The 20,302-nt window shown below is 35.6% G+C and overlaps 1 protein-coding gene across 15 annotated transcripts in view; it reads right to left on the bottom strand.

Annotated features, from left to right (window-relative positions):
* Nucleotides 1-20,302, bottom strand: part of QSER1 (glutamine and serine rich 1) — a 77,128-nt gene that overhangs the window by 15,589 nt on the left and 41,237 nt on the right. For 13 of the 15 annotated variants that reach the window (XM_081543782.1, XM_081543776.1, XM_081543777.1 and 10 more), the window contains 4 exons: nt 6,757-7,085; nt 5,819-5,935; nt 5,085-5,218; nt 3,434-3,648 (listed from right to left, as the gene is read on the bottom strand). In XM_081543782.1, the coding sequence (XP_081399908.1) occupies nt 3,434-3,648; nt 5,085-5,218; nt 5,819-5,935; nt 6,757-7,085 (795 nt within the window). The remainder of the gene's footprint in view (nt 1-3,433; nt 3,649-5,084; nt 5,219-5,818; nt 5,936-6,756; nt 7,086-20,302) is intronic. The other 2 variants (XM_081543778.1, XM_081543788.1) reach the window with 1 other exon arrangement.

The following is a 20,302-nucleotide window of genomic DNA, read 5'->3' as shown; positions in this document are numbered from 1 at the left end:
AAAAAAGTGAAATATCAACCTACAGAATGGGAGAAAATATTTTCAAATCATATACCTAATAAGGGTTTAATATCTACAATATATAAAGAACTTCTAAAACTCAGGAACAAAAGGAGAAATGAACTGGGCAAAGAATCTGAATAGACATTACTCCAAAGAAAGTAAGAAAATAGCTAGTAAGGAATTGAAAAGATGTTCAACATCACTGGTCACTAGGAAAATACAAATCAAAACCACAATGAGATATCACTTCACACCTACTAAAATACCTATAATCACGAAACAAAATATAACAAAGGTTGGTGAGAATGTGAAAAAACTGGAAACCTATGTATTGTTGTTAGTGGGAATGTAAAATAGTATAATCACTGTGGAAATCAGTTAGGCAGATCCTCAAAAAGCTAAATATATGAAATATATGACTCAGCAATTCCACTCTTAGGTATACAAATAATTGGAAAACCAGGACACAAACCTAACAGATATTTGTATGCCAATATTCACTGCAGCATTATTTACAACAGCCAAAATGTGGAAGTAACCCAAGTGTCTATCAATAGATAAAAAGATAAGGATATACAGTGGATAAACTTATAATGGAATTGCATTCAGTCATAAAAACTAAAAAGTTCTAATATATGCTATGTAACATGGATGAACTTTAAAAACATTATGCTAAGTGAAATAAGCCATGCTTATACAAGACATGTAGAGGAGGCAAATTCATGGAGACAGAAAATAGATTAGAGATCAGCAGCAGCTGTGGGAAAGGGAGAATGGGGAATTATTGCCTAACGGTTACAAAGTTTCTATTTGGAGTGATTAAGCAGCTTTGGAAATAGCTGTGAGGTTGTACAACAGTTGTGAATATAATTAATGCTGCTGAATTGCACACTTAAAAATGGTTAAAAGCGGCAAGTTCTATGTTATATATATTTTGCCACATTTTAAAACATGGAAAAAAAATGAAAAAAATCAACAAGCTAACCAATATTTTCACATGGCCAAAAAATGTTATATAAAGTCATTCATGGATGAAAGATACTTCAAAGGGTAAAACAAACAAATAGATTTAATGTAACAAGCATGAAAAGTTGAACTACCACTTGTCAAGTTTCCAAAATAAAATCTTTTGAGTACCAAAGAAAAATACTCATAATTACCTGAAAAAGTAATCAAAATACTCCTCTCTTTCCTAACTACATACCTAATGTGAGGCCAGGTATTCTTCACATACTTTAACCAAAATAACATCTAATAAAAAACCTAATATAGAATATGAAAATCCTATTCTAATTAAACACAATTGTTTAAAAAAAACTTACATTAATATGTAACATGTGTGTTAGTCACTTAGTCATGTCTGACGCTTTTCGACCCCATGGACTATAGCCTGCCAGGCTCCTCTGTCCATGGAATTCTCCAGGCAGGAATACTGGAGTGGGTTGCCATTTCCTTCTCCAGAGGATTTTCCTGACCCAGGAATCAAACCCAGGTCTCCTGCATTGCAGGCAGATTCTTTACCATCTGTGCTATAGGGAAGTCCCCTATATGTAATGGGTTTATTTAAAATATTTTAAAATTGTTTTAACTGATATTTGGTGATACACATAGATACAAACCACACACACACACACACAAAAAAGTCTTTTGGAATCGTCAATAAACTTGAAGACTATAAAGAAGTCTTGAAACAAATAGTTTGAAAAACCACCAGTCTAAAATGATGTTTATTATCATATTTCCTTCTTTTAAGAAGCACTAATAATGCTTGCTTACGAGTGACACCAAGTGGTAATTCAGATTATCAGTGAAAGAAAATTTTCATCTTGATTGTCATCTGAGGAAGCTATATAAATAACAGTGCAAAGCAGAACTTAAACTTCTCTATTCTAAACAGTAAGCAGGAATGCTAACTGTGAAATTATATATAATGCCTTCCATGCATACTCAAAGCACTAAATTTCTTTACAAATTCTGATACTTTACACACATTTCTAAATAACTTCATAAGTACCTTTTAAAAATAATACATTTAAAGCAAACTTCTGTTAGGAAAGAATCTTTATTATAATTCTATTTCTATCCAAGTAATCTCTAAGATCAGCTCCCAGGCAATGATACTTGTAATGCCAGAAACCATCCTAGACGTCAACCTCAACAATACCCCCCAAAACTCAATTCATCATTCAAGTTCTGCCAAGAATACATCTTGAATTTCTCAAAAGCTCTGGGAGTTGGTGATGGATAGGAAAGCCTGGCATGCTGCAGTCCATGAGGTCACAAAGAGTCGGACATGAATGAGCGACTGAACAGACAGACAGATGATGTCTCATAATTAAAATTCAGATTTTACCATGTTGTTCTTTTATTTAAATCCCTCCAAGGACTCCCCTCTGTTTACAGAATCCCAAGCTTTTTAGCTTTAGCATGGCATACACAGCCTTCGGTCATCCTTTCATGTTTTTCTGACTACCTTATTAGAATAAGGGGTCAACGTATTTTTCTGCAAAGGGCCAGATGGTAAATATTTGGCACTTTAATGGTCGTATGCTCTCTGTAAGAACTACTCAAATTGGTCACTGTAATGGGAAACTAACTTACGAAAAAATATGTAAATAATTCCCAGTTTTCCAATAAAACTTTATTAAGCATAGGCTGCAGATCACATTTCGGAGAAGGCAATGGCACCCCACTCCAGTACTCTTGCCTGGAGAATCCCATGGATTGGAGGAGCCTGGTAGGCTACAGTCCATGGGGTCGCTAACAGTTGGACACGACTGAGCGACTTCACTTTAACGTTTCCCTTTCATGCACTAGAGAAGGAAATGGCAACCCACTCCAGTATTCTTGCCTGGAGAATCCCAGGGACGGCGGAGCCCGGTGGGCTGCCGTCTATGGGGTCGCACAGAGTCGGACACGACTGAAGCGACTTAGCAGCAGCAGCAGCAGATCACATTTAGCCCACCAGTAGTAGTTGCCTGCCTCTGCTCTTGACTACTGAACTGCTGAAAATTTCTTGTAAATGTTACACAGTAAGTTTGATGGCTGATGGATGTTTCCTGGTACATTTCTGTTTAACAACTGTCTCAGGTTTAATTTCTGATGAAGTTAATTTCAATATATATAGAGCTTACATAAATGCTCATTGGTGTCTTCAACAGTTTCTAACAGTGTACAAGGTTTCTAAGGTCAAAAAGTATGTTAGATAACTGCTATGTATTTCAATCTTCTCACTTTATAAAAGAGAAACTATGGCACAGTTACTTAGCTTAGTCATGGGCAAATATATGCCTAAGCAGAACTTAATGAAGTAGCTAAATTCCCTAATTAAGGAAATATAAATACATTTCGAATTGTCAGCATCATTATTCCTCTCCATTAATGCAGCGAATCTCAAATTATCAAGGTATTCATTTCATGAAGAACTCACCCTCATCATCACTACTACTAGAGTGGATCTCAGGAGATGAGTCAGATTGGGATGATGAAAATTCTTCTTTCCATTTCTTCCTTTTCTTTGGTGGTGGCTCAGCCTTTACTTTTAGCTGTCTAACTTTGGGTTTCATGGAAGGGGCTTTTGTTGCAGTTTTTGGTGTTGGAGGATCGGAAGTTTTACTGCTGTTACTTGGCTTAGCCTGAACAGTTCTGCAATGTTACAAACAGACTTCATTAACACACTGAAATCTTGTCTAATTCAAATAAATTAGACGAGGGACTTCCCTGGTGGTCCAATAGTTAGACTTTTGCGCCTCCACTGCAGGGGGTGCAGGTTTAAACCCTGGTTGGAGGACTAAAATCCCACAGGACACAAGACTTGGCCAAATAAAGTAAATAAGTAAATAAAAATTTAGAATAAAAAAATTTTATGTAAATAATTTAATTAAAAAATAAACAGAAAACTGAGAAACACTGGTGAAAAAAATTTTAATCATCTCACCAATACCTCCAAAATAAAGTCTAAGCCCTACACATCGCCAATGGTGACTGCTCCAAAATTCTTTTGAAATACACTCTTTAACACTGACATTCAATATATTCAGTTATAAGGGACTATATTAATTCAACCCCTATTATTTCTCTCTCTCCCTCCACTCCTTTCCCTTTACAAACTCATTTTTCCTGACTATGAGGCTGTACCGCAAATGATCAATGGACTTCTAGTCACATCTAGCTTGGAACATCAGAACTCTCACAGGCTCTGGTGGTGCCAGGTTTTGACATGGACTCTCAACTGCATCTGTGCTCGAGTCCCCGAAGTAAGATTTGCTGTGCCCTAGTTTTGGAGATTTGAAGGAGAGGATAAAATTCCATCACAGAGATAAGGTGGCTGTGTCCAATAAGCTGGAATCTTCGTTAACTAGATTTTCTGAGCGCTAGATTGAGAATATCTAGGCTCACACCCCCTTTCCCATACAGATTAAGGAGAATGTGGTTGGGACATCACTTCCAAATTCATGGTTTGCCAAATTCATGCTCCAGACAACCCAGAGTCACATTAACATATGATGACAATTCTAATGTAGTTGTAATGTACAGGACTTAAACTTTTCTCAAATATTTTTCATTTTAAATTTGACATTCCATTATTATTTTCATTTTATTTTTAGATTAAAAAAAGGGAGCTAAGCAAGCTTATCTCTTTTTTGGGGGGGCTGTACCATGTGCAGGATCTTAGTTACCTGACCAGGGATCAAACCTGCAGTCCCTGCAGTGGAAGCATGGAGTCTTAACCTCTAGATCACCAGAGAAGTCCCTAGAAATGTTATATTAATCAAGGTCATAAAGAGATGGATTCATATCTTTAGACTGTAAATCCAATTATTTTCCACTATACTGGGGTGACACCAAAAGGACTCAGGGAAGAAAAAGGTATCCACCCCACCATGATAGCCACAGGCTTTGTAATTCCTGTTTCATTACTTCAAAAGCAATCACCTATGACATTAAGCAATGATTTTCAGACTTGTATATAATGGAAAAAAAATCAGTCTCTTTAATTGATGTAATTCCTTGTATAAGATATCACCAATAATAAGCTTTCCAATAATTATTACAAACATATTACATAAAATAATAAATACCTGATAGTTTGTGAAGGCTTATTTCTTGGCTTTTTGGAACACACTCTGACATACTCCTTTTTGTTGGTGTTTTCAATGAACTTCACATATATCCTTTTGTATTTACTCTTTGCATCTCCAAAATATCCAAGGTACTAAAGAAAGAAACACTTTGAATTACTTAATTGTACATTCTGTACATAAAATATTCCCTTGTTGTCATGACAGTCATATAAAGTCATCCTTCAAAATGCAGCTCAGGCCAGGCTAATTGCACCCTCAATAAAAGTGATCCCAGCCTCACTCTTAACTGCAATCCTATATATAGATGTAGTCTTCTTTGGCTAATCATCAGATGCTTACTTGCTCAATGCTATTAAACAACTACTTAAGTAAAAAGGAATAATTCTGTAAGTCTTCTTGGTAAATCAGGATATTTGACTGGCAGAATAATCAATTTAAGTGTCTCTAGGTCCATCAGAATTCTTCACACACTAATGTTAATTCCTTTCCATTATTAAAAAAAAACAAAAAAAGAGTTAAGCCATTTAGGTAGTTGGTATTTAGACATTAATTTTATTTTAAAATCGAGCATCATATACTCTGTAGTTCAAATTTTATGCTACTTTATTAATACATCATAGATGCTCAACATAAATACATTAAACAATACATTTAAATTTATATCATTCTATATTTTACCCAAGATCACTGTCAAAAATAGGAAGCTTAATGTAAACAAGCATTTTACTTACACTATTTGTAGCAGCAAATTCTCTTTGCCCATCTCGAATTTCAGGTACAAACTTCTGTAATAAAGCTTTTTGTACTTTCCAAATAGCTGGGGGTTCTTTTCCTGTTTTTAAAGCCTCCTGTAAGAAGAATTAACGACATTTATAAAAACTAGCAATATATTCTAGATTTATAGATTCTGAGAGCTGAAAGGAATCTTAAAGAACTCCCTAGTTCAACCTTTTATCTTTTACCTAGCTGAACTTTTGCAGTAATTCTTATAAGTCAGCTATTCAGTCTCTGCTTAAATTCTTCCAGAAACAGGGAGCACAAATATGCAAAGTAGCCCACTACCCTTTTCTATAGCTATGGGAAACTTTTCCACTAATGATACATTGTTTCTGCAATTTTATTACATATAGTAAATACATATTCAAAACCACCAGAAGCAAATATGCTAAAATACTAACAACAGATAATTGTGAATGGAAGGAATATGGATAATTTAAATGTTATGTTCTTCATTGTATTTTTTAATGCCATTTCTCTCCACTGCAATTAAAACATTAAATCAAAAGCAAGCAAACATGGCTTATTCATGTTGATGTTTGGCAGAAACCAACACTATTTTGTAAAGCAATTATCCATCAATTGAAAAATGAATAAATTTAAAATAAAAAAAAGCAAGCAAACAAAGCTCCCCAAAATAAGTGTTCTTAATACTGCTAAAATTTCTTACACAAAATTGTAATATTCTACAATTTGAAATTACAAAAAAATAGTCTAATGTTACTTTCACATTATATTCCTATTATTTTCTTTAAATCTTTAAATTACATAAATAACCATTTTCTCCAAAGTTCATAATTCTTCACAACTTAAACTAGACACACGGTATTAAGTCATCATGAAGACACATCCCCTAAACTATGACCTTTATACCTGGGAACATTCACATTACCTTAAAAGTCTCTATGTCTTCTATCTTTACCACAAATTCATCACGCTCTCTGTACTGGCCTTCTCCTCCACTTTCTGTGTCCTCCTCATCTGTAAAACCTTCTATGGCAACAGTGTCCTGTCCTTTTGCAAATTGGTCTGAAGGAAGACCGTCAAGTTCGATGGACTTTGGGGGTTCTGAAGAGTTTATATTTTCTGGGGTATTTACTGCAGATGAAGTGGAGTAGAGAGTTTCTTGCTTAACTGCACCCACAGTGGTGGAGGAAGTAGAGGCAGTACCAGTAGTATTGGCAGTTGTGCTAGTAGTTGCCACCTGTGTGGCTTCTGAAACTAGATCAAGCAAATGCAAATTAGTAATACAAAATATTAAACATTTATTTGCTTTGAGTAAAATCTGAGCAGTTTACAAAGAAAGACTTTATTATTTTTGCCATCAAATTGTTTGAAACAGTGAAATTAAAGAATGCTTATTAGACACAGAGAATGGACTTGTGGACACTGGGGGAAGGAGAGGGTGGGATGAATTGAGAAAGCAGCGTTGACATATATACACTACCATGTGTGAAACAGGTAACAAGTGCGAAGCTGTTGTGTAACACAGGGAGCCCAACCTGGCGCCCGGTCACAATCTAGAGGCAAGATGTGGGAGGATGGGAGGAAAGCTCAGGAGGAAGAGGATATATGAATATATATATACATATATGTGACTGATTCGACATGCTGTATGCAGAAACCAGTACAACACTGTAAAGCAATTATCCACCAATTAAAAAATCAAAATTAAAAAAAGAGCATTTATTAATTTCTTAACATCTGGATGACAATTAGAAAGAGAACCTCCATCAACCTAAACTTACCCCTAGCTCCACTTAAGTAGCACAAAAATATTTTTAAAAGAACAGAGACAAAAAAGCGATGTAAGACAAGGGTCAGCCAACCAAAGCTGTGAAGGCCTAGAAGAAGAAAAGCCAATTGAATGTGGGAAACAAAGCAACACCCCTCAAATACTTTGAAACAGCACTGGAAGCTAAATAAAAAGGATCATAAAGTAATATGAAAACCTGTATGCCAACAAATAACTTAGGTGAATGGGATAATTTCCTAGAAAGACACAAACTACCAAAAGAACTCAAGAAGAAAGAGAACATCTGAATAGACCAACAATAAAACAATAAAAGAAATTAAAAACATCCCACAAAGCTAAGCACAGGTCAAAATGGGTACAAACGTGGGTTCTATCAACAGTTAAGAATTAATACCAATCCATCATAAACTCAAAGAGATAAGAGGAAATACTTCCCAACTCATTCAAGGCCAGTATTATTCCAATACTTAAACTAGACAAAAACATCATGAAAAAACTGTAGACCACGATCCCTTATGAATATAAACACAAAAATCTCTAGCAAAATATGAACAAATATTCCAACATACAAAAGAAGTATATGGGCTTCCCAGGTGGCTCAGTGGTAAAGAATCAGCCTGCCAAGCAGAAAATGTAGGAGACACGGGTTCAATCCCTGTGTCAGCAAGATCCCTAGAGAAGGAAATGGCAACCCACTCCAGTATACATCATGACCAAGTGAGTTTTATCATAGGAATGCATGCTTGGTTTAACAGCTAATCAGAGGCTTCCCTGATGGCCCAGTGTTAAGGCTTCTACTGCAAGGGATGCAGGTCTGATCCTTGGTCAGGGAACTAAGATCCCCCATCCTGTGCAGCATGACCAAAATAAAAAAAAGAAATCGGCACAAGAATCCCTATAAAAATCCTAGCTGATTTTTTTTTTTGTAGAAACTAACAAACTACTTCTAAAATTCACATGGAAAGCAAAAGAGTCAGAACAGTCAAAATAATCCTGCAAACGAAGAATAAATTTGGAGGACTCACATTTCAGAAATTCCAAATCATACCATAGTAGTTGAATTTCAAAACATAATTACTCCTTCAGTAATTAAGGCAGTGTGATAGTAGCAAAGGATAGATATGCAGATCAAAAGACTAGAATTAAAGTCCAGAAGTAAACTCTATATTCACAGTGAAATGATTGTGAACAAGGGTGCCAAAACCATTCCATGGGGGAAGCATGAAAAGGCTTTTTGACAAATGCTACTGGGACAACTGGATAGGAATAAATAAAGCTGGATGTCTACCTCATACCATATACAAAAATTCACTGAAAGCAGGTTATAGTCATAAATGTGAAAGCTAAAATTATAAAACTCTTAGCTTCATGACCTTACAAGTAACAAAAGAAAGAATGCGTTGGACTTGAACAAAATTGAAAACTTGTACTATGGCTGATGCCATCACAAAACTGGAGAGATAACCTACAGAATGGGAAACACTGTTTACAAATCATACATCTGCCAGATATTTGTATCCAGAATATATAAAGAACTCTTAAATCTCAAAAAGAAGAAAGACAAATAACCCAATTTAAAAAGTGAGTGAGACCTGTTTGTCCAAAGAAGATATAAAAATTGTTTATAAGCACATGAAAGGCCACCCAACACTATAAGTCAGTTGCATTAGATCAACGCAACTTCAGTAGATAATTGCAGTCTAACCTACTAGAATGGCTCTAAAAATACAGAAAAAAACATACTAGCAGACATGAAGAGAAACTAGAACCCTTGTACCTTGATGGAGAGAATGTAAAATGGTACAGCCACCTTGGAAAACAGTTTGGCCGCTTCTCAAAAGCATGGCGCACAGGACTCTCTAGTGGTGGCAAGCACGCTTAGGTTCTCCGAGGCACATAGGATCTTGGTTCCCCAACCAGGGATCGAACCCCTGTCCCCTGCGTTGAAAGGTGGTTTCTTGACCACTGGACCACCAGGGAAGTTCCCTGTTCTAATATATTTTTATGTTACTATAACAATGTATCATGCTTTCTTCCTCAAAAATGTAATCCAATATATCCAAAGTATTACTTCAACACATAGTCACATTGAGGGAAGCCCACCAAAAATGTACATAAAGGAAAAAAAAACTTTTATGTCTCGTGACCAGGTTCTCTATATTAAACACTTCTAACATTATACTTGTACAGTAGATCCAAAGTAATGCTTTTCCAGTGTAATATAAAACAAATGTAAATGTAAAAAGAATGCATCTTTTGAGTGGATGTGGCATTTAAAAATTATTCATTTATGAATTCATGGGTGAATATTACATATTGACATGGGTTTTATAACCAATTTTATTTTTATCCTTCATTTTATTGATATAAAAAAACTGAGAAACACTGTTCTTATAAATAACGGATAAATGAAGGAATAAAGGGGATTTTACTATACCAATGTCACTGAATTTTAAAAATACACTAAGTTACATGGCAAAACAAATCACATAGCTATCTAGAAACAAAAACAGAGATACTGCCCCCAGCAGACTCTCAGAAAAGGAAACTGTAATGGACATGCTTTAGTCATAAGCCAAGTCATCCCAAAGAGAAGACATGGGGTGCAGGAAAGAATGGAGGGCAATATGGTAAACGTGTGTGTGCTCAGTCGCTCAGTCATCGTCCCACTCTGTGTGACCCCATGGACTGCAGCCTGCCAGACTCCTCTGTCCATGGGGATTCTCCAGGCAAGAATACTGCAGTAGGCTGCCAAGCTCTCCTCCAGGAGATCTTCCCAACCCAGGGATTGAACCCAGGTCTTCTGCATTGCAGGCAGATTCTTTATTGCCTGAGCCACGAGGGAAGTCCAAGAATACTGCAGTGAGTAGCCTATCCCTTCTCCAGGGGATCTTCCTGACCCAGGAATGGAACCAGGGCCTCCTGCATTGCAGGCAGATTCTTTACCAGCTGAGCTCCAGGGTAAATGTATAAATAAACCTAAATAATCACTAACTATTTAAAAAACTATTTCTTATTGAGTATTAATTAGAAAACAGGACAGAATTAAAATACACAGGGGAATTCCCTGGCCGTCCAGTGGTTAGGACTCCTCTCTTCTACTGCTAGGGGCCTGAATTCAATGCCTGGTCGAGGAAACAAGATCTTACAAGCTGTGTGGCATGGCCAAAATGGAAAAAAAACACAAATATTAAAATACATGGTATCTACCAATCAAGTTAGGAGAGCATAAAATGGAGTTTTAGTGCTCAGAGTCTTTACGTTGTTCAGGAGAAAAATAAGATACTAACAGATTTCAAGGAGGTGAAAATGCATACTGTAATCCCTATTGTAATCAGGAAAAGAATAGAAATATTTCATCACAGCAATCAGGGGGTGAGGGGTAAGAATGAAGACTGACCATGTGTCGATGATTACTGAAACTGAATGATGCATAAACTGGTTTAATTATATCAATCTTTATAACTTTGTGTTTGAAATTTCCGTAATAAAAAAGTTAGGAAAATATTTTATAAAAAGAATTGCTTCCCAATTAGTGAAAGGAAAAACTTATCAATACTGTATAATGTCCTTTATGAGAAGTTTTAAAATGAGCCAAAGAAAATACATACACAGGTGGTAAAATTATAAAAGAAAAGCATGGAAGCGATTACCATCCAAGTCAGACAGTGCTTAGTTCTATAGATTATGACCTGGATCTACTTTAATACTCTATTTTTGAACTTTCTTGCTTTCCAATGAGTAGCATTTTAACACAGTAAAATTTCTTCTTTGCCCCACTAAATTTTGGCACATTCCACTGGTTTCAAAATATAATGCTCCACTGTTCTAAGTGGTTTGTCATTTCGGTTTTAATTTCCTTTTAAAGCCACGAGTTATTCAGAAGTTATTTAGCTTTTAGAAAGAAAAACTTTTATCTTTTTCTCCTTTTTTTCTGCTTTTCTTTTATGAATTACTGCACTGTGGTCAGGGAATATGTCTTAATTAATATCCACATTGTCAAATTTATGGAAATTTTGTGTGTGTTTTCCTTATGTGTATTATATTTTCATACATAAGTTTATGAGGGGCTTCCCTGGCAGCTCAGGTGGTAAAGAATGTGCCTGCAATGCAGGAGACCTGAGTTCAGTTCCTGGGTCCAGAAGATCCCCTGGAGAAGGAAATGGCAACCCACTCCAGTATTCTTGCTTGGAAAATCCCATGGACAAAAGAGCCTGGAGGACTCTAGTCCACGGGGTTGCAGAGTCGGACACGACTGAGTGACTGAGCAGACACACTCCCACACACGTTAAGATATATCTCACAAGAAAAAATGTTCTGAAAGAACAGAGATATAGAAAATATACTAAAAACGCTAATAATAAGATTACTATAGCAATATTAAAAACAGAAATGGGAAACGTGAAAAAGACTTTATTATGGTAAGAGGAAATATAACTGTAGTAAAATTTTATGCACCCAATTACATGGGTTTAAAACATCAAGGGTACAGTATTAGAAAAGCAATAAAACATAGTTGGACATTTTAACACACCTTTTTCAGGAATCAACAGATCAAGCAATCTAAAAACAAATAAGTATAGGGAGGATTTAAAAAAAATTTTTATTAAAAATTTCAAACATACATAAAATTAGAGAATACAAACCCTCATATACCATAACCCAACTGTAACAATCATAAACATTTTGATATACTTCTTTTATTTTTCTGTCACCCCTTTTATATTTACTGGGATAGTTTAAGGCAAATTCCAGACCTATAATTTATTATACCTGCAACATATACATACATTTTTCTTAAATAACCTAATGTCATTTATTATATTAAACAAAAAATAAAGATATAAAGGGTTTGAACAATATTACCAATAAAACCTATTAGCACTTGATATTCATGGGACATTTATAAAAATTGACATTTACCAAGCTACTAACAAAATTTCCATAAATTTCAAAATGTAGGCATTACCTGAGCCATATTCCTTTGACCACAATACAACAGGGCCATAAATTAATAATAAAGGACTACCAGCAGGGCTATAAATTATTAATAATAAAGGAATAAAAACAACAAAAACTCCAACAACCTACTAGGAAACAGGCAAAAATCCACTATTCTTAATAATTCTTGATTTAAAAAGGAAATCAAAACTAAAATGACAAATCATTTAGAAAGGAGAGTGAGAAACATAACGAACTGAAGCCAGAGGAATAAAGCTGCAGTGTGGTGGGGAAAAAAAACCCCAAAACTTACAACTTTAATCCCATTCATTAGAAAGCAACAAAAAATAAATTGGCCAGTGAGAGATTATTCAACTCAGGGAATACGAGGAAAAAGAACTGATAAAAGCAGAAATTAATAAAAAGTGATAGGAGCAAAAAAAAAAAAAAAAGGAAAAGTATACTGGTTCTTTGAAAAGAACCATTAAATAGGCAAATGTTCCATAGATTGATAAGGAAAAAAATTCAAATAATAATCGAAATAAGAAAGGGAACATAAACTGTAGAACAAAGGACACTAAAAACTTTTGAGGAAACAATATGTACAATTTTATAACAACGAATTTTAAAATCTAAATTAAAGAAATCATTTTACTAGAAAATAAATAAATAAATAAATAGACCCAGATAGATCAAACTATCAGGAAAAACTGGAAAGTCCCAGATATGTTCTTAAAAAGTTCTACCAAATCCCAGTTATATATAGCAAACTTTTTCAAATTTAAACAAATATAAAAGCTTTCCTAATTCAATTTATAAGGTTAGCAAATTCCTGAAAACAAAAGTGAACAAAAACAATATACACTAATCTCATTTATGAATCTAGGTGTAAAGATCCCAAACAAAATACTAGCAACTTAAATCCTACAATGGATTTAAAGTGATTCATCATGATCAAGCAGAGTTCATGGTAGAAATTTTAAAAAGGAGGTTCAGCATTAGGAAATCGAGTAACAGATTAATGTGGGAAAAAAGAAAGTAGATTTTTCAGAAGCAACTCAAAAAAGCATCTGACAAAATTTAATGCTTATTGTTAATGAAAAAAAAAAAAAAAAAACTTTAAGAACTTCAAAAGAGAAGGACATTTTCTTAAAGAGTACAGTATGCTAGAAACGGACAAATATATTTCCAACACTACATATTTTACTAAAAGGATAAGGCCAGGATACTTGCCATCATTAAACAACAGAGGCCTAAGCCAATAGGATAAATTACCCCCACAGAAAGAGAAAGATAAACTACTGTTATTTTTAGAAGATACAATTATCTATTTAAAAATGCAAGAGAATCAGGTGGAAAAACTGTTAAAGTAAAAATTCAGCAAAAATGCCAAGACTTTCCAGGATAAGAATCCCTGGTCCAGGAAGATTCCACATGCCATGGGGCAACTAAGCCCCTGCACCACAATTACTGAGCCCTTGCTCTAGGGCCCACAAGACACAACTACTGAAGCCCATGTGCCTAGAGCCCATGCTCTGCAGTAAGAGAAGCCACCACACTGAGAAGACCACGTACTGCAACTAAGAGCAGCCCCAGCTCGCTGCAACTAGAGAAAGCCATGTGCAGCAACAAAAATGCAGAGAAACCATGAAACAAATAAATAAACTTAAACAAAAACACCAAACTCACTGAAGACATGAAAATCAACCAATGCCATACATTATCAGTAACTAATGCGAGAACAGCATCATGAAAATTGTATTTAAAATACTAAAAAAATACTATTAAGACTATAATATACATTATCTATGTGAAAAAATGGTAAGATATTAAAAGACATAAAATCTGAATAAGTAGAACTACATTACATTCCCTAAGTGGATGAGAAGACAATATAGTAAAGATAACAATTCTCCTTTAAAATTAATTATGAATTCAATGTAATCATAATCAAAATCAAAACACTGAAGGGGCTTCTATTGGCCCATCATAGAATAGTTTGAGGATCAGAAATAATGACTGTAATTTGTAAAACAATAAATTTTTAAAAATTCATGAAAAGCTTCTGGTGCCAACTAAGATCAAATAAGTCCATTAGACCTACTTATTACAACTAAAACCACTGGACAAAACATAAAATGGAACTACCGGAAGACTATGAAAAGTTAGTAACTACAGGCAGATTGGGAAGGGAAGGCCAAACTGAAATAACAATCTTTATACAGAGAAAGATGTTTCCTCATTTTCTTTCCTCTCATCACCTGGCAGGTCTAGAGGGTGGCCCCTCTGCAGAACTGCATAGGATACAGATAACAAAACCCCCAAGAAAATCTGTCTTTTTGGACAGAGTAGTGGGGAAAGGAGATCCATGCAAGGTGAGAGTATGTGGAGGCTATGCCATTTCTTTTTTCTTCTCTCTCTCCCAGCCCTGCCCTAAAGACAACTGAAGTCACAGAGCTGCAACACAGAAGCAGTAAACCCAACATCGTAAACCTGGACAAAACACCTGTCTTTTTGGAGAACCAGAGGAACCTGGACGGGCCATGAGCCCCTATACCATGAAGAGTAGAAAATGTTGTATGTCAATTATATCTCAGTAAAACTGCGGGGCAATGTGTAGGAAAATTACCTGTTCTTTTTTTCCCTCCTCTCTCATTGCAGTCCCAGTTACACAGAATCATATTAAAGCACAGGCAGTTTAAAAAAAGTCCAAGGAAAATTCCAGCTTTCTAGTCCAAATGACCAGGAAAGGAAACCCTGGGAGTTGGGAATGTAGGGAAATTCCCAGAGAAGAGAGAATTGAAGAGTGGTATTCTCTAATTCTGTGCATGAACCCATACAAATCCTAGATTCATGCTTAAACTGCACATACGCAGAAGAGACCCAACCTAGTACAGCAAAGTCTTTGAGACCTGAACTATAACAAAGTCTACCGTGCATCCAAGTTTCAGACTAACTGCTGAGTCAGATCCAAAGAAGCAGAGCAAAGGCTTTGAAAACTGAACTAACATCAGACCACCACTCAAAGGTGAGACAGAACTTAAGGTCTGACAGCTTGCTGAAGCAAAGCAAACCAACATTCTCCAGATGATTTTAACAAAACCCAGAGTCTTACAGTATTGTACTCAAAATGTGCAGGATACAATTCAAGATTGCTCAATATATAAAGAACCAGAAAAATGTGACCAATTTTCAAAGGGAAAAAATAATGAGCAGATGCCACTCTAAGGTGACTCAGATGTTGAAATTATCAGAGACTCAAAGACAGCTATCATAACCATGCTCCCTGAGGTAAGATAAACATACTTTTGAAATGAATGGAAATATGTAAGTTCTCGGCAGAGAAACTGGAACTAGAAAAAAGAACCAAATACAAATTTTAGAGTTGAAAAGAATATTTGAAAATACCTGAAATAAAAAAAAAAACTCCCTGGGTAGACTCAAGTAGTGAATTGAGACAGTGAAAAAGTCAAAGAACTTGAAGATATACCAATAGAAATGATAAAATCTGAAGAAGAGAAAGGAAGAAAAGAATGAAAAAAATAAACAGAAACTCAGGAACCTGAGGAATAATATCAAAATATTTTACTCTCATGTCACTGGAGTCCAATAAGGAAAGAAAGAGTTTGGTGCACAAAAAAGAATGCCTGCAAACTTCTCAAATTTGGAAAAAGACACATATTTTACAGATTCAAAAAGCTCAGTAAATTCCAAATAGAGTGAACCTTATCCAGAGAAATAATTACATGACTGAAAGTCAAAGAAAAAGTTTTAAAAATGGAATACTTCTTGGGGCTGAAAGGAAATGATACCAGAGGGAAATGTGGAACATGAGTAATAAAGGAAGTACAAGAGCAATTATAATATCTGGGTAAATATAATAGACTATTTTGTTCCTATTAAATTATTTAGAATATGTATGATGGTTGTAAGCAAAAATTATTTCTCTATCAGGGCTTTCAATAGGACAGATATATATAACATAAGAGCAAAGGTAAAGAGATCTCTATGGTTTTTAGCTTTCGGCATTTTATTTTATGTGGAAAAAATATTAACTAAGTGGATTGTAATCACTAAGTCAACCACTAAAAACATAATATGAAAAGATACAGCCAAAAAAAAAAAACCCCAGAGATAAATTTTAAAATAAAATAGTAAGAAGCTCAAATAATTTTTTTAAAGATAGGAAAGAGACAGGAACAAAAACAAAGAGGGAAAACAGGAAACAAAGAATGAAAGATTGAACTATATCAATAATTATATTAAATGTGAATGCTCTAAACAAACTAATTGAAAGACAGAGATTATGAGATTAGAGTTTTAAAAAATGACAAAATTGAACTATGTACTATCTACAAAATACTCATAGTAATCATAACGCCACAGATAGGTCAAAGGATGGAAAAAGATATATATGCAGCCCTTCAAAAGAAACCTAGACTGGCTATAATAACAAAGCAGACTTCAGAATAAGGATTATTACCAAGGATAAAGAAGGATATTATATACTGATAAAAGCGTCAATTCACTAACGCTTAACGATTCTACATGTGTACACATCTAAAAACAGAGCTCAAAATACACAAAGCAGTAACTGATAGAAACGAAAAACAAAACAGACAAATCCACAAATATATTTGGAAACACAGGAAATCCTCTCTCAGTAATTGACAGAACAAGTAAACAGATAATCAGTAATGAGATAGAAAATCTGAACAACACTAACAACCAACTTGCTTTAACTGAAATTTACACAACAATCCACAAAACAGCAGAATGCAATTTTCTTTTAAAGTACCCTGGGACATTAATCAAGATCAGCCATATTTTGGGCAATAAAGCTAACCTTAACAGATTTAAAAGAACTGAAATTATACAAAGCAGAAATCAATAAAGGACAGATGTCTGGAAAATCCCAAAATATCTGAAAAATTTGAAATATGATTCTAAATAACTCTTGGACCAAAAAGAAAGCACCAAAAGAAATTTGAAAAACTTTTGAAATGAAAGAAAAAAAACAAATAATAAAAATACAATTTGTGGGATATAGTTAAGCAGGGGTTAGGGAGAAGTTTGTAACATTAAGTGCTTAGAGCAGAAAAGAACAGAGGGGACATCCCTGGTGGTCCAGTGGTAAAGACGTCACCTTCCAATACAGCAGGTGTGGGTACGATCCCTAGTTGGGGAGCTGAGATCCCACATGCCTCAGGACCAAAAATGCAAAACATAAAACAGAAGCAATATTGTAACAAATTCTAAAGACTTTAAAAATGATCCTCATCAAAAAAATCGTTTTTAAAAAAGAAAAGAAGTCTCAAACCAACAATTTAGGCCTCTACCATATGAAAATAGACAAAAATAGAGCATAATAAACCAAAATCAAACTGAAAAAGGAATGAAAATAGCAGAAGTCAATCAAATTGTCAACAAAGGAGAAAAATTAATGAAACTAAATGCTTTTTCTGCCATCATTTTCTACATATACAACCCTATGGAATCTAATTTTTTAAGAATCTATTTTTTTTTTTGGGCTGCACTGCAGGATCTTGGCTACTCGACCAGAGGGCGAACCCGTGCTGCCTGCCTCCCCTGCAGGGGAAGCGGGAGTCCTAACTACTACACTGCCAGGGAATTCCCATTTAAAAAAATCTTTAAATCAGTTGTGCAAATTTAAGATCAACATGTAAAGTTTAACTATTTTTATAATCAAGACAATGGCACCCCACTCCAGGATTCTTGCCTGGAGAATCCAATGGACGGAGGAGCCTGGTAGGCTTCAGTCCATGGGGTCGCTGGGAGTCGGACACTGAGCGACTTCACTTTCACTTTTCACTTTCATGTATTGGAGAAGGAAATGGCAACCCACTCCAGTGTTCTTGCCTGGAGAATCCCAGGGACGATGTAGCCTGGTGGGCTGCCGTCTATGGGGTAGCACAGAGTCGGACACGACTGAAGTGACTTAGCAGCAGCAGCAAGGAATAATTGGAATTTGAAAATTTTAGAAAGTATTATTTACAATAAATAGCATCCCCAAAAACTTGGGAATAAAGCTAACAAAGCATGTGCAGGATCTGTATGCCCCAAACTATGCAAGACTGGTAAGAGAAATCAAATGTGTTCATGAATTAAGGCTCAGCATATTGTTAACAGTTTAGTTTCCTCAAACTGCGATTAGATTCAAGGTGATCAAAATCCCAGTAGGGTTTTTGGGGGTTCTTTGGTATGGAAAATAAAGGAACTACAATAGGCAAAACAATTTTGAAAAGAACAAATTTGGAAGACTCACAGTGCCTTATTTCAAGAGTTAGTGTAAAGCTATGGCAATTCATTAAGGCATTAATCAATTAATAATTATAAAACTAATTAATTATGAGGCAATTGATTAAGGATTTCCCCAGTAGCTGAGATGGTAAAGAATCCACCTGCAATGTGGGTTCAGTTCCTGCACTGGGATGATCGTCTGTAGAAGGAAATGGCAACCCACTCCAGTATTCTTGCCTGGAGGATCCGAATGGACAGAGGACCCTGGCAGGCTACAGTTCATGGGATCGCAAAGTCGGACACGACTGAGAGATTAAGCACACAGTGGTATGGCAATTAAGACAGGGTAACACTGGTGAAAGTACAAACATGTAGATCAGTGTGACAGAATTGAGAGTCCAGCAATAGATTCATACAAATATGGTCAGCTGGGCTTCCCTTGTGGCTCAGCTGGTAAAGAATCTGCCTGCAATGCGGGAGACCTGGGTTCAATCCCTGGGTTGGGAAAATCCCCTGGAGAAGGGAAAGGCTACCCACTCCAGTATTCTGACCTGGAGAATTCCACGGACTGTATAGTCCATGGGGTCACAAAGAGGTGGACATGACTGAGCGATCCAAAACCTACATAATTAAAAAAACAAGACAAATATGGTCAGCTGATTTTTGACAAAGATGTGAAAAGCAATCAATGGAGAAAGGATTGTCTTTTCAACAAATGTGTTGGAAAAGCTGGATGTCCATGTGCAAAACTTCAATCCATACCTCACATCTTATACCACACCCCCCCCAAATGAAAAGGGATCCTAGACCTAAATGCAAAACTTTAAAATTCCTAGAAGAAAACAAGAGAAAAATTTTGTGACTATGGGTTAGGCAAAGATTTCTTAGGATACAAAAAGCACAAATCACAAAAGGAAAAATGGATAAGTCAGATCTTCTTGAAATTTAAAACTTTTGCCCTTTAGAAAGATTTAAGACCTGTGGGAATTTAGAGGGTATGAGCACTAATTCTGCCAGGAGTTAACTTTCACACAGTGATTCTGAAGAGGGTCTTCGAGGAGAAAAGTGTCTACTGGACTAAAAACTGAGGGGGACCCAGGCAGAAAAAAACCTGTTCAAAAGGAGCATGATTATGAAAGGCGCTCACAGGTCCAAGGAACAATGAGAAACTCAGCTGTCACAGAAGAGAGGAAGTGGCAAGAGTGAGCAAAGAGTGAAATGTGGAAAGGGAGAATTTTTACACATTATTTTAACTTTTTTCCATGGAGCACCAAGAAGTATTTCAAAAGCAGAGAATTAATAATTGATTTAAGAATTCCATGGGCAGAGTAGCCTGGCAGGCTACAGTCCATGGGGTCACAAAGAATTGGACATGACTGAGCAACTAACACACTACACTACTCTTCTTTTTTATAAAGATAAATGTGATCACAATGTGGAAGACGGACTGGTGCAGAGACTGGTGGGAAGGATTCTAATG

This window comes from Giraffa tippelskirchi, chromosome 11 (assembly GCF_054371585.1).
Source record: "Giraffa tippelskirchi isolate mGirTip1 chromosome 11, T2T-mGirTip1v1.2.pri, whole genome shotgun sequence".
Lineage (NCBI taxonomy): Eukaryota > Metazoa > Chordata > Mammalia > Artiodactyla > Giraffidae > Giraffa > Giraffa tippelskirchi.
This window is presented reverse-complemented; position numbering and strand designations above follow the sequence as displayed.